Consider the following 25,452-nt stretch of genomic DNA (forward strand, 5'->3'; position numbering starts at 1 on the left):
AACTCTCCTAAGCAAGACAATTCTACAAAAGTAAATTTATAAATGTAATGTAATCCTTATAAAAACGCCGAATGTTTTTCCCGGATCTAAAAAACTAATTATAAAGTTCATGTGAGACAGAAGATGCACAAGAGTGTAAAAATAGCCAGGAAAACCCTGAAAAAGAAATGGGGAGGTCCTCTGCCATGGAACCATCTCCTGGCCTCTGAAATGGAACACATGGCACCAGGACCCACGTAGGCAGGCAGTCCAGGGACATGAAAACCTGGAAACGGATCCCAGTGCCTGGAACATGCAGTCTATAAGGTAGCATACGATACCAGTGAGGAAAGGATGGACTTGTCAGTAAATGTTAACCACTTGGAAAAAGACGAGAATGAATCTGCACTTCATACCATACACGAAGACAAATTCCAAATGGGTCAAAAGTACTAGGAAAAGGTGAATTCCTTCATCACTGGGGAGTGAGCAAAATCTTCCTAAATAGGATTTAAAACCCAGGAGCAATAAAAGACAAAATGTATCCTGGGGAAAATGTTTTATAACATAGAGCATTTTCAAAAGTGTTGGTGACTTGAGTGGGAAGCAGGGCAGAGATTGTCGGGGACCGAGGGCGGGGGGATGGTGTTGAACAGGTGCGGGGTCTCCTTCCGGGGTGATGCGAGCTTTGGAAGCACAGAGAAGTGATGGTTGTACGTTATGAATGTACTAAATGCCGCTAAATTGTAGACTTTAAGATGGTTAAAATGGTGAATTTTTAGGCCGGGCGCGGTGGCTCAAGCCTGTAGTCCCAGCACTTTGGGAGGCTGAGACGGGCGGATCACGAGGTCAGGAGATCGAGACCATCCTGGCTAACACGGTGAAACCCCGTCTCTACTAAAAAAATACAAAAAACTAGCCGGGCGCGGTGGCAGGCGCCTGTAGTCCCAACTGCTCGGGAGGCTGAGGCAGGAGAATGGCGTAAACCCGGGAGGCGGAGCTTGCAGTGAGCTGAGATCCGGCCACTGCACTCCAGCCTGGGTGACAGAGCGAGACTCCGTCTCAAAAAAAAAAAAAAAAAAAAAAGGTGAATTTTTAAAATCATCTATAGGACTCTGATAAAAATGTTGTTTTATGTATATTTTACCTCGATAAAAATTATAACTTAAAATGAGAAATATTAGGATTAATATTCCTTATTCAAAAGAGCTCATGAGTTTGGAAAATCAAGAAAATGATTTAAAAAAAAAGAGAGAGAGAAGTGCAAACCAAAACCACCCCAAGACTCCATTTCTCACCTACAAGATCGACCCAAATCCAAATTTGACGCCAGATTCGGCTGCTGATGGGGGCAGGCGCCTCCTACAATGCTGTGGGGACGCAGAACACTTGGCCCCTTGGGGACAGGGACAGCACCCAGACAAGCCGGATGAGCCTCTCCCTGCTGACTGGTAATCCCATTCCCAGAAATGTATCCTTAAGATACGATGGCCAGAATCCACAAAGATGTGGAAATGCCCTTCTAAACAGACTTAGAAGACAAGCACGCTGCAGTCCCAACGGAGGTGGGTCCAACTCTGACATTTGATTGGCCAAAGACTGGAAACAACCCGAGTGCCCAGCATGAGGGGATCTGTTGCCTAAACCATGGCGAGCTAAACCAAACCACGGCGAGCCGAACCACGGCGAGCCGAACCACGGCGAGCTGAACCACGGCGAGCTGAACCACGGTGAGCTGAACCACGGTGAGCTGAACCACAGCGAGCTGAACCACGGCAAGCTAAACCAAACCATGGCAAGCTAAACCACGGCAAGCTGAACCACGGTGACCTTACCAGGGCACTCGACAGCTGTACCAGAGGCCTGTGTGGAGCAAACATGCCTGGTTTTACAGTTCCGACAAGAAAGCCAGTCAAATGATTTGCATTTGCAAAACAAATTATAACAATTTCTAGAAATTAAACACATGGACTTGTGTATCAAGTTGGTGACAGAAGCGCAGATTAATTAATCCAATTATGTAATATTTTAACTTTGTGTCTTCAAAGAGAAAAGTCTAAAAAGGCTAGCAGAAAAAACAAACTTTGACCAGTAGCCATTGTTAACAATACCTTTTTTGGTAGAGGTGGGATCTCACTATGTTGCCCAAGCTTATTTTGAAATGATTATATGTATTTATATGTAGAATAAAGCAAATACTGTTCATGTAATGAATCAAGATTTTCAGCTTAAGAGGTAAAATCAAAGAATATTTAAAAACCCTTATAATCTTTTTTTTTTTTTTTTTGAGACGGAGTCTTGCTCTGTCGCCCAAGCTGGAGTGCAGTGGCGCGATCCTGGCTCACTGCAAGCTCCGCCACCTGAGTTCACGCCATTCTCCTGCCCCAGCCTCCCAAGTAGCTGGGACTACAGGCGCCCGCCACCTCGCCCGGCTCATTTTTATTTTTAGTAGAGACAGGGTTTCACCGTGGTCTCGATCTCCTGACCTTGTGATTCGCCTGCCTCGGCCTCCCAAAGTGCTGGGATTACAGGCGTGAGCCACCGCGCCCGGCCATAATCTTAAAATTTGAATGGAAAACAGTATGAATTCATATTTTTCAAAAATACACGTGTATATCCCATGCTAAAGTAGTTAGGGGTGAAGGGTCCTGATCTCTAATATAACCTCACGTGATTCGGAGAAAATAAACCAGAAATTGTTTTTTTTGAGACACAGTCTCGCTCTGTTGCCCAGGCTGGAGTGCAACGGCGCCATCTCGGCTCACTGCAACCTCTGCCTCCTGGGTTCAAGCGATTCTCCTGCCTTAGCCTCCCAAGTAGCTGGGATTACGGGCGCCCGCCACCATACCCGGCTAATTTTTTGTATTTTTAGTAGAGATGGGGTTTTGTCATGTCGGCCAGGCTTGAACTCCTCACCTCAGGTGATCTACCCACCTTGGCCTCCCAAAGTCCTGGGATCATAGGTGTAAGCCACTGTGCCTGGCTGAGAAAATAAATTTTAGAACAATTTTCTGGTTTTGTCCATGGAAAGGCTGGGAAGTAGAGCAGCCCAGCCATCATAAGCAATCAGTGCTCAGTCTGTGGCCTCTAATTCCCACTCCCCACTAATGAGGACCAGGGCTCTGGAGAAATGGGTAGTTCCAGGTTCTGGGCAGGAAGAGTCAGAGGCAATCGTGGCCCCAGAGCAAGGAGGCATCAAAGCCCAATGGATGGAGGGGCTCCTCCGGCCAATTACGAGATAATCTGAGCATCTCCTGTTTGCCGAAGACATAGGCAGCACTTGATTAAAATGGTATCAAATACAGTTGGCCCTCCATTTCTGTGGATTCAATTGTGTATAAAAAAATTCCCAAAAAGCCCACAATACAAACACCCCAAAAATATACGTTTACAGAGCATTTACACTGTATCAGGTATTATAAGCAATCCAGAGGTGACTTAAGGTTTATGTGAGGATGTGCGTAGGCTGCACGCAAATCCCACGCCATTTTATACAAGGGATGCGAGCATCTGATTTTGGTATCTGTGTGGGTCCTGTAACCCACCCCTGTGGATACTGAGGACAGACTGTATACATGAAAATATTAAGTTCATAACATGAGGAGGGAAGCGGGAAGGGTAAGTGCAGTGGAGTGAGGAACTCTCAGTCCTTTGGCACCACTGGAAGGTGCCAGGACATTCTTACTCCAAAAATAGATCATTAAAGGGAAATAATTAAGTGTTTATGCTGCCCTTCTAGTATGAACGTGCTTCAGGGTAACCCGACTTACCGTAATGGATAAAGGGAGGGTCTGAGAGAATTCCAGCCACTAAATGTCCTTCTAATGAGAGACAGAAGGACAAACATCTGCAGTCCCAGTGGAGGTTCTGGTTCTAGCAATGGTCACCCACAGGTGGCAAAACTGTCAGGGGAACAGTTGATGGGAAATTGACGATAAAGGGGTCAGGCTTCAACAAAGTGAGACAATCAGACATGAGGCTCCTCATGGGCTGTGACACGAGGAACTGAGCATCGCCCAGGTGTGATTCCAGCCACAACTTCAGATCCAACTTCCAGATGACAGGATATAGAGGGGACAGAGGAACAAGTTAAACACTACAAGGATGATGCTGAGTCCAGACTGGGGACACCTTCGAGGACAAGTGACCAGCTCTACCAACAAGTCAAGGGTACAGGGGAGGGAAGAGGAGGACTTTTAGGATCAAAAGGATCCTAAAAGACTTTGTAGCCAAACACAAACGTGAATAAAGCTTTGATAATCCAATCGTATGAGGATATTTCTCAGGCAGTCAGGGAATGCGAATAGGACTGAGTGTTGGAGAACGTTACAGAATTCTTACGCATTTTGAGAAACCACCACCGTGCCATCAGTTACTGACTTCTTGTCTCTTGGCTTGTCTGTGCTCTGCCCTGGGTGCTGCCCTCCCACACTCCCTTCTGGCTGGGCGTGCAGGAGCCCGGGATGCAGGAGCTGGGGCTGGGAGCTTCCTGGCATTCCCAGGTTACTTCAGCATTACTCTGGGAGCAGAGACAGCTCTGAGCCCAGCCTCCAGGTCCCCTGGCACCCCCTTGGCCCTTGGAATACCATCCCAGGCCCTCCTGCCCATCTTGCGAGAACCTCCTCTAAGCTCTGAGGTCCCTGAAACCCCACCCTGGTAACACATTTTGCCCCCAAGCCCTGGAGGTGGTACCTGCGGTTGCCACCCTGGATGTTAACCCCACGCAGCCTGAGCGATACCTCTGCCGACTCTGCTTCCCAACACCCGTGTAGCCTCATCTCCAGCTGCCTGGCGAGATTTCTGATATGGTGAGGAGTTAAGAGAAAGCAAATGGCTTTGATTGTTTTGGGATGCATACCAAAGGATTTAGGTGCAAGTGACAGTATGTCTGGAATTTGCTTCCATGTATTCCAGCAGAAGTGGGGAGGAAAAATGGAACTGCTGTGGGCAAAATGCTGGCAGGTACTGAAGCTGGGTGACAGGTACAAGGGTTTAGTGTATGTTTGGGAACTTTCATAGTGAAAAAAACCCCACAAAAACGAAAGCTGTATTACAGAGTTACAAACTAAAACTTACATGACGATGTTAAAAATCACAGCTAGCCTCTTGGGAATGCTCCATCTGTAAGAAAATATAGACTTGGCTCTTTAAAAGTAATGAAAAAATGACTGCCATCTTTTTTTTTTGGAGACAGGGTCTTGCTCTGTCGCCCAAGTTGGAGTTCTGTGGTATGACCTTGGTTCACTGCAACCTCCACCTCCCAGGCTCCAGGGATCCTCCCACCTTAGCCTTCTGAGTAGCTGGGACCATAGGCATGGACCACCACGCTCGGCTAATATTTGTGGTTTTTTTTTGTAGGGATCGGGTTTCGCCATGTTGCCCAGGCTGGTCTCAAACTCCTGGCTTCAAGCCATTTGCTTGCCTTGGCCTCCCAAAGTGCTGGGATTACAGGCGTGAGCCACTGCGCCCAGCCAACTCTACAGAAGATTTACAAATATTTTAGATCTTGTCAAAACTGCAAGAAGAGCCGGGCGCGGTGGCTCACGCCTGTAATCCCAGCACTTTGGGAGGCCGAGGCGGGCGGATCACAAGGTCAGGAGATCGAGACCACGGTGAAACCCCGTCTCTACTAAAAATACAAAAAATTAGCCGGGCGCGGTGGTGGGCGCCTGTAGTCCCAGCTACTCGGGAGGCTGAGGCAGGAGAATGGCGTGAACCCGGGAGGCGGAGCTTGCAGTGAGCCGAGATCGCGCCACTGCACTCCAGCCTGGGTGACAGAGCGAGACTCCGTCTCAAAAAAAAAACAAAAAACAAAAAACAAAAAACTGCAAGAAGAAAGAAAAGGAAAGAGATTCATCCCTTCTTAATTTCTCTTTTACTTTTTTTTTTCCAGAGTCTCGCTTTTGTCTCCCAGGCTGGAGTGCAGTGGTGTAATCTTGGCTCTCTGCAACCTCCACCTCCTGGGTTCAAGCAATTCTCCTGCCTCAGCCTCCCAAGTAGGTGGGATTACGGGCGCATGCCACCACGCCCAACTAATGTTTTGTATTTTAAGTGGAGATGGGGTTTCACCCTGTTGGCCAGGCTGGTCTCGAACTCCTGATCTCAGATGATCCACCCGCCTTGGTCTCCTATAATACTGGGATTACAGGCATGAGCCACCACACCCAGCCTCCTTCTTAATTTCTTAGGGAAGACTTTGGAAAACAAACATCAGCAGATTAAAAAATGTACATCCTACACAAGTGATAATATTCAAAATCCTCAGCCATAAAAATAAAGGCCTTTTATTTGGTTTTTCTATGCCAGTACAGAAACATCTGGACAACACTCTTGAGCCCGCAGAGGCTCCCGGCGACACCCACTTCTGCTGCAGGGACTGTATGCCAAGGAGCCGAACCGTTGAGACACAGTAGCCAGGCCCTCCTGAGGGCTCCAGAAGCTCTAGGTTACGGGGTCACCTTCTTGTAGGTGACATGAAGATGCTGGGTCATTGGCTGTGTGGTGGTTGCCATGGAGACTGTCTGTTCAAGTTTGCCTTCAGAATTCAGCCTGAATTTCCGGGTAATCTGAGCAGGAGAATGAAACAAAAATACCTTAGTTTTATCTCAAAAGATTCAATCAACGCCCGTGTGCCCATCGCATGCCACGCACTCGTCACGGGCTGTGAGCCAGGCAGTGTCCTTGCCAGGGGATGACAGACACAGCCCAGGGTCCCTGGGCACGTCACAATCCAGGTGCCCCTCAGCTGTCTCCAGAAAACCACCAGGTGAACACAGGGATTGTTTATTTAGAAGTCACCTTTTTTTGTCGACGGCCATACCACCCTGAACATACCCGATCTCGTCTGACCTCGGAAGCTAAGGAGAGTTGGGCCTGGTTAGTACTTGGATGGGAGAAGTCACCCTTTTTTGGTCTCTACAAATTATATACCTGATCAGACAAGCACTGAGCTTCCAATGCTTCCCTTCTCCACTGCCTCCCACTTTCACTGTAACTAGAACTGATGTCCAGTGTGTTCTTGGAAAGCTCAGAAACACCATCTTTGGAACAGTAATTCATCAGAATAAATTATAGCAGCTGTTTCCAACAAGAATCCAAGCCTATGGCAGCTAAGTCCCAAATGAGTCAGCGCTGTATGCCCAGAACGTTTGCCAGCAGATTATGAGTGCTCACTGTCAAAAGACAATTCTCTGATGGGCACTCTCTCTCTAGTGTCCCAGACGTGTGGGGGGTCAGGTGGGGGACACCAGAAGTCGATGAAACGGAGTTCTGCTTATGGCCATGGCTAACTACTCTGTAACTGACCAACCCCCTCGCAGATAACCCAGATTTTAAGAAGTTTCCTTAAAGGTGTCAGAGAACCACCAAGTCAGCAAGGACCAGCGCCCCAGAGAAAAGGAAGTGTGGAGGTGAAACCCAGTTTGGAGCAACTGGCCCTGATGCTTTTGCTGCCTGGAAGTCAAGAGGTTCAGGGGCGGAGGCTAAGAGGGATGCGGTAGCTAAGAGGCTGAGAAGCTGAGTGAGGCCTTCTTGGACTCATGGAGCTGGAGGGACAAACACTGGAATTTGGTGTCCGTCTAGGAGGAGAGGCTCAGCCGGGCGTGGTGGCACACGCCTGGAGTCCCAGCTACTCGAGAAGCTGAGGCAGGAGAATTGCTCGAACCTGGGAGGTGGAGGTTGCAGTGAGCCGAGATTGCGCCACTGCACCTCAGCCTGGGCGACAGAGCAAGACTCCGTTTCTAAAAAAGAAAAAATGAAAAAAAGGAGACGCCCAGGAAAGCACCCCAGCTTTGGGTGGGGACCCTGAAGGGTCCCATCCCAGGAGTAAGGGTTAACAGAAACAGGCTGGTAGTCCAGTTTCAAACCAGCTCAGTCTCTTCTGAACACGAGCTGTCCATCCATGACTGACAGGCAGAAGCACAGAACTACTCTTTGGTGAGGATAACATCAAATGAAGCCTCAAGTCATCTCTACAATTTTTCATACATAATGTCTAGAATCCAAGAAAAAAAGAAAAACTCCTTAGGTTACTAGGATATAAGATCAAAAGAAAAAACAGGAAATAGACACCTCCCCCACCCTCACCCAGGGGATGCCAATATTGGCGTTATCAGAAGACAATATGGAGAATTTCTGCAGATAAAATTTATCAAAAAAATAGAAATTCTGTAACTGAAAAACAATCACTCAAATTAAGGCCCCAATGATGAATAAACAGCAGATTAGACACAGATGAAGAAAGGATTAGTAAACTGGAAAATGATCAGTAGGAAATATCCACATTGGGCCGGGCGCGGTGGCTCACGCCTGTAATCCCAGCACTTCGGGAGGCCGAGGCGGGCGGATCACAAGGTCAGGAGATCGAGACCACGGTGAAACCCCGTCTCTACTAAAAATACAAAAAATTAGCCGGGCGTGGTGGCGGGCGCCTGTAGTCCCAGCTACTCAGGAGGCTGAGGCAGGAGAATGGCATGAACCGGGGAGGCGGAGCTTGCAGTGAGCCGAGATCGCGCCACTGCACTCCAGCCTGGGCAACAGAGCGAGACTCCGTCTAAAAAAAAAAAAAAAAAAAAAAAAAAAAGGAAATATCCACATTGAAGCCTAGAGAATAATGGAAACTATGGATGAAAGCATAAGGGACACATTGAAAATTGCAAAAGATTGAACACATGTGTAACCAGAGACCCAGAAGAAGACAGGAAAGAAAATGGAACATGGGCAATATTTGAACAGATGATGGCCAATTTTCTGAGTCTAACAAAATATATCAAGCCACAAATTCTAATTATATCACAGCAAAACTTTGGCTGATAATCAAAGGCAAGACAATAGAAACTTGAAAGCAGCCAGGGATGGGTGTAGGTGTAATGGTTAAGTGTCAAACTGACCAGATTAAGGAACACCTAGAAACCTGGTAAAGGATTATTGTGAGTATGTCTGAAAGGATGTTTCCAGAGGTGACTGACCAGGTGAGGAAGATCTGCCCTCCATGAGGGTGGGCACCATCCAATAGGCTGGGGGGCCCAGAGAAAATAAAAACAAAGACAAGGCAAATATATCCATCTGTTTGCTGGAGCTGGGATACACTCTTCCTCCCCTGTCCTTGGACAACTCCAGGCCCCCCTACCTTTGGACTCGCAGATGTCACCAGCACCTCCTCACTCTTCAGGGATCTGAGGCCTTTGGCCCAGGACTGAGAGTGACACCATTGGTTTCCCTGGTTCTGAAGCCTTTGGACTTGGACTGAGCCATGACACTGGCATTCCAGGGTTTCCAGCTTGTGGAGGGGGCTTTTTTTTTATTTTATTTTTTGAGACGGAGTCTCGCTCTGTTGCCCAGGCTGGAGTCCAGTGGCCGGATCTCAGCTCGCTGCAAGCTCCGCCTCCTGGGTTTACGCCATTCTCCTGTCTCAGCCTCCCGAGTAGCTGGGACTACAGACGCCAGCCACCATGCCCGGCTAGTTTCTTTTGTATTTTTTTTTTTTTTTTTTTGGAGACGGAGTCTCGCTCTGTCGCCCAGGCTGGAGTGCAGTGGCCGGATCTTAGCTCACTGCAAGCTCCGCCTCCCAGGTCTACGCCATTCTCCTGCCTCAGCCTCCCAAGTAGCTGGGACTACAGGCGCCCGCCACCTCGCCCGGCTAGTTTTTTGTATTTTTTAGTAGAGACGGGGTTTCACTGTGTTAGCCAGGATGGTCTCGATCTCCTGACCTCGTGATCCGCCCGTCTCGGCCTCCCAAAGTGCTGGGATTACAGGCTTGAGACACTGCGCCCGGCCGTGGAGGGGCTTTTATACTATTGAATGCTACATTCGTTAAGTGTACATGAAATAGTCATGAAGTTAGGCCCATATACTAGGGCATAAAATAAGTCTCCAACTTTTTTTTTTTTTTTTTTTGAGATGGAGTCTTGCTCTGTTGCCCAGGCTGGAGTGTGCAGTGGCGCTATCTCGGCTCACTGCAAGCTCCGCCTCCCGGGTTCACACCATTCTCCTGCCTCAGCCTCCCCAGTAGCCGGGAATACAGGCGCCCGCTACCACACCCGGCTAATTTTTTTGTATTTTTAGTAACGACGGGGTTTCACCATGTTAGCCAGGATGGTCTCGATCTCCTGACCTCGTGATTCGCCCACCTTGGCCTCCCAAAGTGCTGGGATTACAGGTGTGAGCCACCGCGCCCGGCATCTCCAACATTTTTTAACAGACTAAAATATTAGAGGGTATGTTGTCTGGGCTTTATAGAATTGAATTAAAAATCCTAAGCAATAGAATCTATTTTAAAAATTCTCAAATGTGTTTGGAAAATAAGTAACATATCTCTAAATAACTCTGTTCAAAGAAAAAAAATCACTACAAAGTCAGCCCAGTGTGGCGGCGGCGCCTGTAGTCCCAGGTACTCGGGAGGCGGAGACAGGAGAATCGCTTGAACCCAGGAGGCAGAGGTTGCCGTGAGCCAAGATCGTGCCACTGCACTCCAGCCTGGGCAACAAGAGAGAAACTCCATTTCAAAAAAAAAAAGAAAAACAGGACACAAAAAGCACTAACTAGAGAAGAAAAAATGGTAACAGAATTAAAACATTTGGTTCTAGACTGGGCATGGTGGTTCACACCTGTAATCCCAGTGTTTTGGGAGACTGAGGAGGGTGGACCACCTGACGTCAGGTCGAGACCGGCTTGGCCAACATGGTGAAACCCTGCCTTTACTAAAAATACAAAAAATTAGCTGGCCACGGTGGTGGGCGCCTGTAATCCCAGCTACTTGGGAGGCTGAGGCAGGATAATTGCTTGAACCTGGGAGGTAGAGGTTGCAGTGAGCCGAAATCACGCCATCGCACTCCAGCCTGGGCAACAAGAGCAAACTCTGTCTCAAAAAAAAACCAAACAAACAAAACAAACAAACAAAAAAACATTTGGTTCTTCAAAAGGAACTGTCTAGGAAACAGAAAGGCAAAGCATAGGATAGGAATATGTTGTTGGCAAGTGCACCTGATAAAGGACTTACACCCAGAACAAACAACAGACTCTTACAACTCAGGAATAACACAAACACTCAAACAAACGGGCAAAAGATCTGAATGTGCATTTCACAAAACAAGAAATACAAGTGGCAAATAAGTACAACAGAAAGATGATCAGCATCGTTACGCAGCAGGGAAGTGCAAATTAATATCACAATGAAACACCACCTTGTAGTGGCCAGGATAAAACTCAAAGGCCAACCCTTGGCGAGGCTGTGGGACAACCTTGCTGGGGTGTCAAGGGGGACAGCCACTCTGGAAGAGTTTGGTGCTTACCACAGAACCCAGCAGTTCCAATCCCAGGTATGCACCCAAGAGAGAGAAAAAAAAAAAACCTGTCCACACAAAGTTAGGTCTGCACATGCTTACAGCTTTATTCATAATAGCCCGGAACTGGAAACAAATCAAATAAACATCCATCAATAGAAAAGATATACAAAACTGACACACTCACTGGTGGACCACCACACAGCAACAAGCAGACAAGGCACATGCAGCAGAACGCGTCAATCTCGAGAGCGTTTCAGTGAGGGAAGGAGACCGGAAACAAATGAGTGCCTGTGCTGTGGCTCCGCTGATGCGGAGGAGCGCTAGGACACGCAGAGCTGCTGGGCAGATAAGGAGGAGGAGCGCTAGGACACACTGAACTGCTCGAATGATGACAATGGGCACTAGGACATGCAGAGCTGCTCAGTCTGCAGTGGCAGAAACCGGGCCGGGGGCTGTGAGAGGGCAGCGGGGGCCGCCTGTGGAGCACAGGGACTTTCTAGGGTGCTGGGACTGTTCTCAGTCTTGATTGGGGCAGCATTACAAGATTATAAATGCTTGTCCAAATGTATCAAACTGCACACTTGAAGTGTATGCATTTATTCCACATAAAGTATACCTCAATAGAGATGATTTTTATTTTTATTTATTATTTTTTTGAGACGGAGTCTCGCTCTGTCTCCTAGGCTGGAGTGCAGTGGTGCGATCTCGGCTCACTGGAAGCTCTGCCTCCCAGGTTCATGCCATTCTCCTGCCTCAGCCTCCCCAGCAGCTGGGACTAGAGGTGCCCGCCACCACGCCTAGCTAATTTTTTTGTATTTTTAGTAGAGACAGGGTTTCACCGCGTCGGCCCGGATGGTCTGGATCTCCTGACCTCGTGATCCGCCCACCTTGGCCTCCCAAAGTGCTGGGATTACAGGCGTGAGCCACTGCGCCCGGCCGGAGATGATTTTTAAAAAGTAGAGGCCATGATAATGAAGACAGCGTGATATTGGCATAGGGACTGACAAACAGACCACCTGGAACCAGAGAGACAGTCAGAAGCAGACCTCTGATGAAGGATGCTGAGGGGCTCGGGGGGCGGGTGCGTGGGTGAACGGGGGGCCAGGCTCTTCAGCCAGGGTGCAGGGCAGCTGGCTCTCATCTGAGAACAAGGAGAGGGGACAGCACCTCACACTACACACACCACTCAACCCCAGGTGGATTAATGATCTAAAGGAAAGATTTTAGGGTGAACTGTGAAGCTTCCAGAAAAATTCAGAATACATATTTTGACCTGTTAGTAAGGAAAGGCTGCTTAACTAGGACACATTAAAAACAGAATCAATAAAAGAAGAGACTGGCAAACTGAACCACATAAAATCCAGAACCTCTGCTCTTCAAAAACAATTTGTAAAACTCAAAAGATAATCGCAAACCGAAAAAGCTATTTGCAACACATTTAGCTAACAAAGAGCTTTATTCAAATTATATAAAGAACTCTGACATGTCAGCCAGAAAAGGCACAGTGGAAGATGGTCACCAGACCTGAATAGGCACCTCACTGGAGGATGGCCCAGCAATGACGTGAAAAGATGCTCAAGTTCACATCACAGGTCGCCAGCGGCAGCCCCGGCTGCAGTTAGGTCCACAGCCACCCACATAAGGCAGGAAGCTGGGGAGGCTCTGCCAGGCCGGGGGCCTCTCTGAGCCTCACTGTAAAATGGGGCCTGGGCCTGGACCTGCCTGTTCTCAGGGCTGCCGCAAGGCACGTGCTGCACAGACCGCACGGGGCCCTGAAGTTATAAAGCACAGACACACACAGCACAGGGAAGGTGCAGGTCAGTGGGAGCCTGGGGACCCCTCAGGCCCTCCCCTAAAGAGTCACATGAGTCTCTTCAAACACGCTCAGTTCTCCCCTGGGGTCTGCCACCACTGCTCAGTCACCGGACATGAGCGACAAGCTGTCTCCGGGGCAAGCCGGCCCGGGTCCCTCGGCAGCCCACAGGTTCCACCACGCTCAGTCCACAGCTCACGAAGGCATTGCCACCCTCTGTGGGGCCTGCAGTCTGGGCCATGCCCACCAACACCCACACAAACAGTAAAGACACTCACATGTCCCATCCCAGCCTGATTCCCCAGATGCCACGGAGAAGCTAAGGCAAGGCCTCGCTTCCCCAGTACAAGCCTCGCTCTCTTCAAGGGGTTCCAGCCCAGTCCTCCAGAGCGAGGGGGAACAACCGGGTGCCTCTGCATCCACGTGCAGACACCAGGTCTGAGGCTATGGCCGGCAGCATCAATCCTGACAGCCGAGGAGGGGAAATGCCCCAAACCGCAGTCAGCAGGGCCACAGTGCCTAACAAGGGCCTCAGGACATCTGTACGGGGAAAAAGGGAAAATGGGACTGCTACCTCACACTATACAGAAACAATAATCCCAAATATCATGTTTCTTAAAAGGAAAAACTGGCCAGGCACGATGGCTCACACTTATAACCACAGCACTTTGGGAAGCCGAGGCAGGTAGATCACTTGAGGCCATGAGTTTGAGACCAGCCTGAGCAACAAAGTGAGACCCCCAGCTCTATTAAAAATGCAAAAAATTAGCTGGGAGTGGTCCTGCACGCCTGTAGTCTCAGCTACTTGGGAGGGTGATGTGGGAGAATCGCTTGAGCCCAGGAGGTGGAGGCTGCAGTGAGCCGAGATCGCACTGCTGCACTCCAGCCTGGGCGACAGTGCAAAGCTCTGTCTAAAAAAAAGTAATAATAAAATAAAAAGTAAAAAAATTTTTAAAAAGATAAAATGTAGATGAAAATCTTGTCACCCAGCAAGCAACCCGGCACAGAGCTCTGAGGTGAGGCCTCCTGGGTGAGGACGGCGCGGTGGCTCCTGCACAGCCCCCTACCAGAATGGCAGTGAAGGAATGCTGTCCACAGCGTGAATCCACAGGAGAAAGAGGAGAGGTGGCACACAGCCACAGAACGCGAGGGGCTGGAAATCAGACGCACACGGGGAACTGACACAGCCGACCGAAGGGTGAGGCTGAATGCAGCACCGGGGACAGGCGAACAGCCTGCCTCACACCCACAAAAGCTCCATGGCACAGCCTGAGCGTCTCTATGAGTGGCTGTGGATGAAGGCTGAGAACAGCAGGTTTGCTTGAAAATGTGTTTCAGAGGCAATTCAGCATTATTTCATGTATTTATTTTGAGACAGGGTCTCACTCTGTCACCCAGGCTGGAGTACAGTGGCATGATCACTGCTCACTGCAACCTCCGGCTCCCAGGCTCAAGTGATTCTCCCACCTCACCCTCTCAAGTAGCTGGGACTACAGGCATGCATCCCCAAGCCTGGTTACTTTTTGTATTTTTTGTAGAAACAGGTTTTGCTATGTTGCCCAGGCTGGTCTTGAACTCCTGGGCTCAAGCGATCTCCTGCCTCAGCCCCACAAAGTGTTGGGATTACAGGTGTGAGCCACCACGCGAGGCACAGTATTCTTCTTAACAGCCAAGATTCAGTAACAACCAACTTGCCCATCAATGAGGAATGGATAAACAAAATACAGCACATCATCAATGGAATAATTCAGCCATGAAAAGGAGTGAGGCCTGAGGCATGCTCCAAGTTGTATACACCCTGGAAACCTTACACTAAGTGACAGTCTACGGCCCCAATTCTAGGACATGCTCAGGACAGGACAGGACAGGCAATCCGCAGAGAAGGTAGATTAGTCGTAGCCAGGGGTTGGGGGAGATGGAAGTTGGGGCCGACAGTTAAAGGGTACCAGGTATCTTTCTGGGGTATAAAAAATGTTCTAGCCAGGGGTTGTGGCTCACGCCTGTAATTCCAGCACTCAGGGAAGCCAAGACAGGAGGACTGCTTAAGTCCAGGAGTTTGAGACCAGCCTGGGCAACATGGCAAAACTTTGTCTCTACAAAGTATACAAATAAATTAGCCGTGTGTGGTGGCTCATGCCTGTAATCCCAGCATTTTGGGAGGCCCAAGTGGGTATATTGCTTGAGTTCAGGAGTTCAAGACCTGCCTGGGCAAGGTGGCAAGAGCCCATCTCTACTAAAAGTACAAAAAAAAAAAAAAAAAAAAAAGCTGGGTGTGGTGGTGCACACCTGTGGCCCCAGCTACTAGGGAGGGTGAGGTGGGAGGATCGCTCGAGCCTGGGAGGCGGAGGTTGCAGTGAGCCAAGATCTTGCTACCGTATTCCAGCCTAGGTGATGGAACGAGACTCTCTCTTAAAAATAAAAAACAAAAAAACTCAAATCAAAAACAAACAAATGAAAAAATTAGCCAGTTGTGGTGGTGTGCATTTGTAGTCCCAGCTACTGAGGAGGCTGAGGTGGGAGGATCACCTGAGTCTGAGGGGGCTGAGGCTGCAGTGAGTCATGATTATGCCACAAAAGATAAATGTTCTAAAATTAATTGTAATGATGGGTACACAGTGCTATGAATATACTAAAACCCACAGAATTGCACACTTGGAGTGATTTGAATAGTATGTGAATATCTTCTTTTTTCTTTTTTTGTTTTCGATAACGGAGTCTCACTCTGTTGCCAGGCTGGAGTGCAGTGGTGTGATCTCAGCTCACCACAACCTCTGCCTCCCAGGTTCAAGCAATTCTCGTGCCTCAGCCTCCTAAGTAGCTGGGATTACAGGCGCCCGCCACTACGCCTGGCTAATTGTTTTGTATTCTTAGTAGAGACGGGGTTTCACCACATTGTCCAGGCTGGTCTCAAATTCCTGACCACAGGTGATATGCCCACCTTGGCCTCCCCAAGAGCTGGGATTACAGGCGTGAGCCATTGCGTTCAGCACCGCGTTATATATTTAAAAAGCTGTTAAAAATACATAAGACAGTCGGGTGCGGTGGCTCGCATCTATAATCCTAGCACTTTGGGAGGCTGAGCTGGGCGGATCACCTAAGGTCGGGAGTTCAAGACCAGTCTGACCACCATGGAGAAACCCTGTCTTTACTAAAAATATTAAATTAGCCCAGCATGGTGGCACGTGCCTGTAATCCCAGCTACTCGGGAGGCTGAGGCAGGAGAATGGCATGAACCCGGGAGGCGGAGCTTGCAGTCACCACTGCACTCCAGCCTGGGCGACAGAGCAAGACTCCATCTCAAAAACAACAACAACAAGAAGGCAGGCACCGTGAGTGGAGCTGGCGGGACTGGCAGTTGCTCTGGGTAAGTCAGTGAGCGAGTGGTGGGTGAATGTGAAGGTCTAGGACATGACCACACTACCATAAACTTTATAAATACAGTACAGTTAGGCTGCATTAAATTTACGAAAATATTTTTATTTTTAAAAAGTAACTGTGCTACATTAAATGGCTTCTGTTACTCATGCAGTAACAGAAATTTTTCAGCTCCATTACAATCTTATGGCCCCACCATCATACATGGGGTCAGTCCGTCACTGAGGAAAACTTCTTTTTTCTTTTTCCCTGAGATGGAATTTCGCTCTTGTCACCCAGGCTGGAGTGCAATGGCACGATCTTGGCTCACTGCAACCTCGGCCTACCGGTTTCAAGCGATTCTCCTGCTTCAGCCTCCTAAGTAGCTGGGATTCCAAGTGCCTGCCACCATGCCTGGCTAATTTTTGTATTTTTAGTAGAGACGGGGTTTCACCTGGTTGGCCAGACTGATCTCGAACTCCTGACCTCAGATGATCCACCCGCCTCAGCCTCCCAAAGTGCTGGGATTAGAGGCGTGAGCCACTGTGCCCAGCTGTAAAGCTTCTTTATGCAGCACATAAAGTTACGGAACTCTGAACTTAACAAGGAAGACACATTTCCCCCAATACTCACTGGAAAGATGAGAAACACTGACTTCGTATTTGGCTACAAAGAAAGTCCCAGGAAACTCCCCCAACACTGTAATAACAGGGACAGTTCCTTTCAAGCCCACACAAGCCTAGTAGGACAGACAGGCCCTCCAAGACCCAGCCCTTGCCTCCTTCTCTCCTTCTGGCCCTGCCTTGTGTGTGTGCTTCCTGGTTTCCTCGGTCCTGCTGATGTCAACCCAACGGGGAGGTCCAGCCCCTCAGGTTGTGTTTCCAGCTTCTGTCCGTTAAGTCACTCCGCAGAGGACCCCAAAGCCTCCGGGGTGCAGGGGCTGCATGGCACAGAGCCTTCCCCTGAGCACCACGCCCAGGCTTCCCAACTCCATTGTCTCTCTCCATTCGCAGAAAAAGAGGCACTTTTTAATTAATAAAACCCAAATCTAGTTATTTAGCAAAAATAAACAAGCAAACAAACAAAAATCCTGGTAAAATAGATAACCTTTGGCAAGTATAATCAGGAAAAAGAGAAAACACACACAAAATATCAGTAAAAGAGAAGTGACATAGAATGGCAGATCAAGAGAAAACAGTATCTATTACTTCTTCTAAAAATTCTGAAAATCTCATGAAACAGACACTTTTCCAGGAGAACAATGAATCTGCAGATGAAGCCAAGTAAGAACGTGGAGAGATGAGCAGTCATGGAACAAAGTAAAAGCACAGCTGAGGTCTAGGTCCCAGACATCCTCCCAGAGAGGCCGACCAACTCCCATGGGGCCATCCTTCACCAGAGAACATTTGCAAAAGCTAAGAAGCTCCCAGCTAGCTTGTGAATAACTCCAATATCAAAATGGACAACGATGTCTAAAACCAACATATCATGACAACTCAGGGTTATCCCTGAAAACAAACATGGCCCAGCACTGATGAGCTATTAATATAATTTATTAGAGCAGTCCCCAAACTTTTTGGCCCCAGGAACTGGTTTTGTGGAAGACAATTTTCCACAGCTGGGGGATAGGGGTGGTTTCGGGATGAAACTGTTCCATCTCAGATCATCAGGCATTAGATTCTCATTAGGAGGGAAACCTAGATCCCTCACATGTGCAATTCACAGCAGGGTTTGCGCTCCTATGAGAATCTAATGCTGCCACCTGATGGACAGGAGGTGGAACTCAGGTGGTCATGCTAACTCACCTGCTGGCCACTCATCTCCTGCAGTGAGGGTGGTTCTTAAGAGGCCACAGCCAGTCTGGGGGTTGGGGACACCTGATTTACTGCATTAACAGCTTCAAGAGGAAGGCAAGTAGGGAAAACAGACTAATTCCCAAAAGGTTATAAAAGCATTTGATGAAATTCAAAATTCATTCCTGAATACAATTTTTTTTTTTTTTTTTGAGACGGAGTCTTGCTCTGTCGCCCAGGCTGGAGTGCACCTGCCTTGGCCTCCCAAAGTGCTGGGATTACAAGCGTGAGTCACCACGCCCGGCCCCTGAATACAATTCTTTTTTTTTTTTTTTTGAGACGGAGTCTGGCTCTCTCGCCCAGGCTGGAGTGCAGTGGCCGGATCGCAGCTCACTGCAAGCTCTGCCTCCCAGGTTCACGCCATTCTCCTGCCTCAGCCTCCCAAGTAGCTGGGACTACAGGCGCCCGCCACCTCGCCCAGCTAGTTTTTTTTTGTATTTTTTTAGTAGAGACGGGGTTTCACCGTGTTAGCCAGGATGGTCTCGATCTCCTGACCTCGTGATCCGCCCGTCTCGGCCTCCCAAAGTGCTGGGATTACAGGCTTGAGCCACCACGCCCGGCCCCTGAATACAATTCTTAACGTACTAGAAACGGAATCTTGTTAACTTGAAAAAGACTGTCTTTTTTTTTTTTTTTTTTTTTTTTTGAGATGGAGTCTCGCTTTGTCACCCAGGCTGGAGTGCAGTGGCGCGATCTCAGCTCACTGCAAGCTCCGCCTCCTGGGTTCATGCTATTCTCCTGCTCAGCCTCCCGAGTAGCTAGGACTACAGGCGCCCACCACCACGCCCAGCTAATTTTTTGTATTTTTAGTAGAGACGGGGTTTCACCGTGTTAGCCAGGATGGTCTCGATCTCCTGACCTTGTGATCCGCCCGCCTCGGCCTCCCAAAGTGCTGGGACTACAGGCATGAGCCACCGCGCCCAGCCTCGAAAAAGACTGTCTTTTTTTTTTTTTTTTTTTTTTTTTGAGACGGAGTCTCGCTCTGTCGCCCAGGCTGGAGTGCAGTGGCGCTATCTCGGCTCACTGCAAGCTCCGCCTCCCGGGTTTACGCCATTCTCCTGCCTCAGCCTCCCGAGTAGCTGGGACTACAGGCGCCCGCCACCTCGCCCGGCTAATTTTTTTGTATTTTTAGTAGAGACGGGGTTTCATTGTGTTAGCCAGGATGGTCTCGATCTCCTGACCTCGTGATCCGCCCGTCTCGGCCTCCCAAAGTGCTGGGATTACAGGCTTGAGCCACTGCGCCCGGCCGAAAAAGACTGTCTTAACCAAGATATGCACCTGCACTGGAAAACAAAAAAAGTAGAAAAATTTTACAACTTAAAAAAAAGGCTATCCAGCTGGGCGCCGTGGCTCATGCCCAATCCTAGCACTTTAGGAAGCTGAGGCGGGTGGACTGCTTGAGGTCAGGAATTTGAGACCAGCCTGGCCAACAAGGTGAAACCCTGTCTCTACTAAAAATACAAAAATTAGCTAGGCGTGGTGGTGCACGCCTGTAACCCCAGCTACTCGGAAGGCTGAAGCATGAGAATCGCTTGAACTCAGGAGGCGGAGGTTGCAGTGAGCCGAGATTGTGCCACTGCACTCCAGCCTGGGCAACAGAGTGAGACTCCGTCTCAAAAATAAAAAGGCTACCTTCTTATCTACCAGTAAGTAATTTACAGTGAGCATCTTACAGGTGGTGACACACAGATCTATTTCCACTAGAGTCAGGGACAAGCAACATTCATGCCTGCTGTTCTATCCGTGCTGTGCCTGAGATCCTGGCTGTCCCAAAGTTACACAAGTGGCCCAGTTCGACACAGAGAAATCAGAAGTGTCCACACAATGACCAATAATCAATTTGAAGATTAAACGGAAAAAAATGTATTTACAAGCAACAAAAATGATAAAGCTCTTGAGTTTACCCTAACATGAAATGTACAAGACCTATATGATTAAAACTATGAAGAAATAAAGCTTTTATATATACTATAATACACAAAACATGACCTACAGTCACCATAATACATTGCCATGCTGCTGTATATTGCTATCCATGAAAATATGTTAATTCTTCCCAAATTCACTCATGTATTCAATGCAGTCTTGATGTACATTTTATAAACCTTGAGATGTTTATTCAAAAGTTCATCTAGTAGAGGAAGTACTTAAGAATGACTGAGAAAATTTGGAGGAAAAATGTGGGAAACATTCCCTTAGACATTAACATGTAATATACAGCTGTGAGAGCTAAAAATGTGTTACCGGTAATGAAGTGGACAAGCAAAGGAAGAAACAGAAACAAGGCTGGGCACAGTGGCTCACGCCTGTAAATTCCAGCACTTTGGGAGGCTGAGGTAGGCGGATCACTTGAGGTCAGGAGTTTGGGATCAGCCTGGCCAACATGGTAAAACCCCATCTCTACTAAAAATACAAAAATTAGCCAGGTGTGGTGGCGCGTGCCAGTAATCCCAGCTACTCGGGAGGCTGAAGCAGGAGAATCACTTGAACCCGAGAGGTGGAGGCTTCAGTGAGCTGAGGTCGCATCATTGCACTCCAGCCTGGGCAACAGAGCAAGACTCCTTCTCAAAAAAAGAAAAAAGAAAAAAACAAACAAACAGACCCCTATATTTATGTGGATGTGGCTTAATATATGTATGACATTCCAAATCTGTGGGGTCAGGATGGAATTCAATGAGTGGTGTTGGGACCACTGGGCCACTCATCTGGAAAAGTTGGAATTATACGCTGCATCGCTCAAAAAACAAATGTGAGACAGATTAAAGGTCTAGGTGTTAATGTAAAAAGGAAAGCTGTAAGAATACAAGAAATGAAAGAACAGGCCGGGCGCAGTGACTCATGCCTGTAATCCCAGCACTGTGGGAGGTCGAGGCAGGTGCATCATGAGGTCAGGAGATCGAGACCATCCTGGCTAACACGGTGAAACCCCGTCTCTACTAAAAATACAAAAAAATTAGCTGGTCATGGTGGCGGGCGCCTGTAGTCCCAGCTACTCGGGAGGTTGAGGCAGGAGAATGGCATGAACCCGGGAGGCGGAGCTTGCAGTGAGCTGAGATCGCACCACTGCACTCCAGCCTGGGTGACAGAGCGAGACTCTGTCTCAAAAAAACAAAAAAAACAAAAAAAGAAAATGAGAGAATGTTTTTATCATCTTGGAGTGGACAACAACTTCCTTAGCAAGAACCCAAACCCAAACATTGTAAAGGAAACAGCCCAGAGGCAACGATAGGAAAGCTGAGCATCTGTGGGGTACAACCCATCATGGACCAGGTCACAGACTCTAGGGAAATATGTGTTACAAATAAAGCAGACGACAGATTAACCCATGGCATATAGAAAGCTCCCACAAATCCTTGAGAAAAAAAAGGACAATCTGGCCAGGCGCAGTTGCTCATGCCTGTAATCCCAGCACTTTGGGAGACCAAAGTGGGCAGATCACCTGAGATCGGGAGTTCAAGACCAGCCTGACCAACATGGAGAAACCCTGTCTCTACCAATAATACAAAATTAGCCGGGCGTGGTGGCGCACACCTGTAATCCCAGCTATTTGGGAAGCTGAGGCAGCAGAATCGCTTGAACCTGGGAGGCAGAGGTTGTGGTGAGTGGAGATCCCAGCACTGCACTCCAGCCTGGGCAACAAGAGCAAAACTCCACCTCAAAAAAGGGGCAATGCATAGAAAAACAGGCAAAGACTTTGAACCTCAAGTACACAGAATAAGAAGCACAAATGGCCAGTGAGCATGGGGAATGAGCCCTCCCGCTTCTAAGTGAGATTCAAAACAGGAGTAATATTTCATCTTTATTTCTCAGATTTGAAAGGACCGAAATTCTGAAAACATACCACGTTGTTAAGGAGTGGGGAACAAGCTGCCCTCATGCAAGAGATAGTGGGAGGATAATCATGAAGAAATACAATCTGATAGCGTGTATCAAATTTAAAATGTACCTGTCCTTTAATCCAGAAATTTAACTGGGAAAATTTTATCTATAGATACGGATATAGCTGCAGACGTGGACAACCCAAATGTAAAAGGATGTCTGTAACTAACAACAAACCTCAAATAAACCAAACCACCCGCCAGCTGAGGAGAAGGCAATGAAATGAGGGAATGTCCACCCTGGGATGGTCCGAGAAGGGAAAAGAATGAGACAGTGAAGACAGGCCTGTGAGATGCGGTGGCAACACACGCACTACCTCACGGAAGAGGAAAAGGTTGACTCCACAGACCTCTGCACACACAAGACAGGAGGGCGCTGGGGCAGGGCCGGGAGGGGCTCACCTGCTCTACGTGGGGCTCCTTGGCGAAGGAGATCCTGGCGATGGAGTGGGATGCGATGCACAGCTCCTGCCCGTTCACCTCACCCTCCTCCACCTCTACCACACCTGCAAGAGAAAGGTGGTCAGCTCACCCAGCAGCTGCTCAGCTCGCACAGAAGCAGCCTTGACTCTCCTCGCCTGCAAGCCAGAACTCCACAGGAGACCCCAACCCTGCAGCCATGGAGGCAATGATACTTCTCCTCCTCCCTGCTTCACCCTGTGGATACAGAGGGAAAGCCACAACTCTCCTCACAGCACAGGCAGGTGCTCTATGGAAGGCCCCTCTTCAGAGGTGCCCAGGGCCCCAGTCCTCCCACCTCCACCTATCAATCAGACTGGCAGAATCACCCCTAGTACATGCAGTGGCAGGTGGGGATGGACATCCAGGAAGAAACACTGATCTAGAGTCATGCAGGCTGGTTTATTTTTTGAGACAGAATCTCGCTCTATTGCCCAGGCTGGAGTGCAGTGGCGTAGTCTTGGCTCACTGCAACCTCTACCTCCCAGGTTCAAGTGATTCTCCTGCCTCAGCCTCCCAAGTGGCTGGGATTACAGGCGTGCACCACCACATCCAGCTAATTTTTGTATTTTTAGTAGAGACGGGATTTCACCATGTTGGCCAGGCTGGTCTTGAACTCCTGACCTCGTGATCCGCCCGCCTCGGCCTCCCAGAGTGCTGGGATTACAGGCGTGAGCCACAGTGGCCGGCCTGTTTTCCAGTGATTCCTAATGAATGCACATAGCTCATGACCATTTCTGCCAACACGGCACTGGGCAAACGGGCCCTCTCATGGTCAGGGAGTTGCACGCACCCAACCTGTGTGCAGAGGCCTCTGCAGCTACACAGACGGCCCCGCAGGCTCCCACGACCGCCGTTATCACTCAGGGCCATCCCCATGGTCCCCACCAGCACATGTCTCAGCAGGGCTGCCAATGGGCGTCCCCGCACCCCTGCTTAGAATGCAGGCAGTGGCCTCCCATGGCCAGCACCCCCACCCCACAGGCCGGGCCTCACCTGTGTTCTGGGCGCTGACAAAGGCCACCTTGTTGGTGTCGGGCTTGAGGCGGATGAAGCCACACTCTCTGTGCATCGGCTTGCGCGTGTCCGGGTGGAAGGAGTTGAACCTGGATGGGAAGTTGGGGATGGGAAGCCTAGGCACTGGCCTCCAACATGGTGTGGGCTGCGTGGATGCCAGGACTATCCATGCTGCCCTCCAGGTGGCTGTTCCAGCCACGCCTACACACCTGCCTGCCCCCACTACCACTCTGCTCATTTTGGCTGTGTCTGTCTTACCTGTTGACCCTCCACTCCTGAAGATGGGCTGCTCCAGCCACGCCCACACACCTGCCTGCCCCCTCCACCACTGTGCTCATTTTGGCTGGGTCTGTCTTACCTGCTGACCCTCTGCTCCTGAAGACAGGACTTGTTCTTAATCACCTCAGGGCATATCCTTGCCCTAGGCCCATTAGCCCAGGCCTCACACAGTGTCAACCCTAAGCATTCCATTGCAGTAAACTTCACCCTAACACAACCTTTCTCTTTTGAGCTATGTTCTTGTGTAAGACTCTAATCAATTCCTACGGTAAGAAACACAACAGGTGCTGAGATACGGTATGGTTTCTTATCACCCTTCATCATTAGTGCAAATACTCAACAGTAAAAGACAGGCGTGTGCATCTTGAACTGAGGGCACAAACCCATGGCTTAGAAACTAACTCGCTGGCATGGTGACTCAGGGCTATAATCCCAGCAATTCCAGAGGCCCACTCAGGTAGATTTCTTGAGCCTAGGAATTTGAGACAGGGTTGGGCAACACAGACCCTATTTCTACAAAAATAAAGACAAAAAAAAAAAAAGCCTCATTTATCATTTCACCAACCTTATGAGTTTCTACAGGGACTCCGTCTCTATGATTCTTAGAGATAATTTTTTTTTTCCTGACACTCAGGGCTGGTGTGCAGTGGCATGATCTCAGCTCACGCAACCTCTCCTTTTTGGGTTCAAGTGATTCTCCTGCCTCGGCCTCCCAGGTAGCTGGGATTACAGACATGCACCACCACACCCAGCTTTTTTTTTTTTTTTTTTTTGAGATGGCATTTCTCTCTTGTTGCCCAGGCTAGAGTGCAATAGTGCAATCTTGGCTCACCACAACCTCCGCCTCCCAGGATCAAGCGATTCTCCTGCCTCAATCTTCCCGAGTAGCTGGGATTACAGGAATGCGCCACCATACCCAGCTAGTTTTGTATTTTTAGTAGAGATCGGGTTTCTCCATGTTGGTCAGTCTGGTCTCAAACTCCCGACCTCAGGTGACCCGCCTGCCTTGGTCTCCCAAACTGCTGGGATTACAGCCGTGAGCCACCATGCCTGGCCACACACCCAGCTAATTTTTGTATTTTTTTTTAGCAGAGACACAATTTCACCACATTGGCCAGGCTGATCTCGGATTCCTGGGCTCAAGTGATCCACCCACCTCGGCCTCCCAAAGTGCTGGGATTACAGGCATGAGCTACTGCGCCTGGCCAAGATAAACTTCTGCTGGGCTAGGGATGGTGCTACACCTTACAGAATGGTGCATGCTCACTAACATAACCCTGATAAAGAAATACATTTATACCATACTCTAGGACACACACACACACACACATATACCATCACATTTACTGAAATATATTTTCCATTCTGGTTCATTTTTCTTCGAATGCTAGTCACAAAATTGACTTTCTGACCTTTTAGTGGGTTATAATCTAGAGTTTAAAAAAGACTGCCTCGGTTCTGGGGTATTTTGTATTATCCAGAATTCTCACCTTTTGGTTTATGTGCAGATATATTACTTTGACCTCAACCATTCAATC

The 25,452-nt window shown here is 48.7% G+C and overlaps 1 protein-coding gene across 2 annotated transcripts in view; it reads right to left on the reverse strand.

The window, feature by feature from the left end:
* Positions 1-6,247: 6,247 nt before the first annotated feature.
* The window catches only part of THAP4 (THAP domain containing 4), a 45,436-nt gene continuing 26,231 nt past the window's right edge, over positions 6,248-25,452 (reverse strand). For both annotated transcript variants that reach the window (XM_015111564.3, XM_015111565.3), the window contains 3 exons: positions 23,615-23,724; positions 22,562-22,665; positions 6,248-6,545 (listed from right to left, as the gene is read on the reverse strand). In XM_015111564.3, coding sequence (XP_014967050.1) covers positions 6,426-6,545; positions 22,562-22,665; positions 23,615-23,724 — 334 coding nt within the window. In that variant the 3' untranslated portion in view covers positions 6,248-6,425. The remainder of the gene's footprint in view (positions 6,546-22,561; positions 22,666-23,614; positions 23,725-25,452) is intronic.

Source organism: Macaca mulatta, chromosome 12 (genome assembly GCF_049350105.2).
Source record: "Macaca mulatta isolate MMU2019108-1 chromosome 12, T2T-MMU8v2.0, whole genome shotgun sequence".
Taxonomy (NCBI): domain Eukaryota; kingdom Metazoa; phylum Chordata; class Mammalia; order Primates; family Cercopithecidae; genus Macaca; species Macaca mulatta.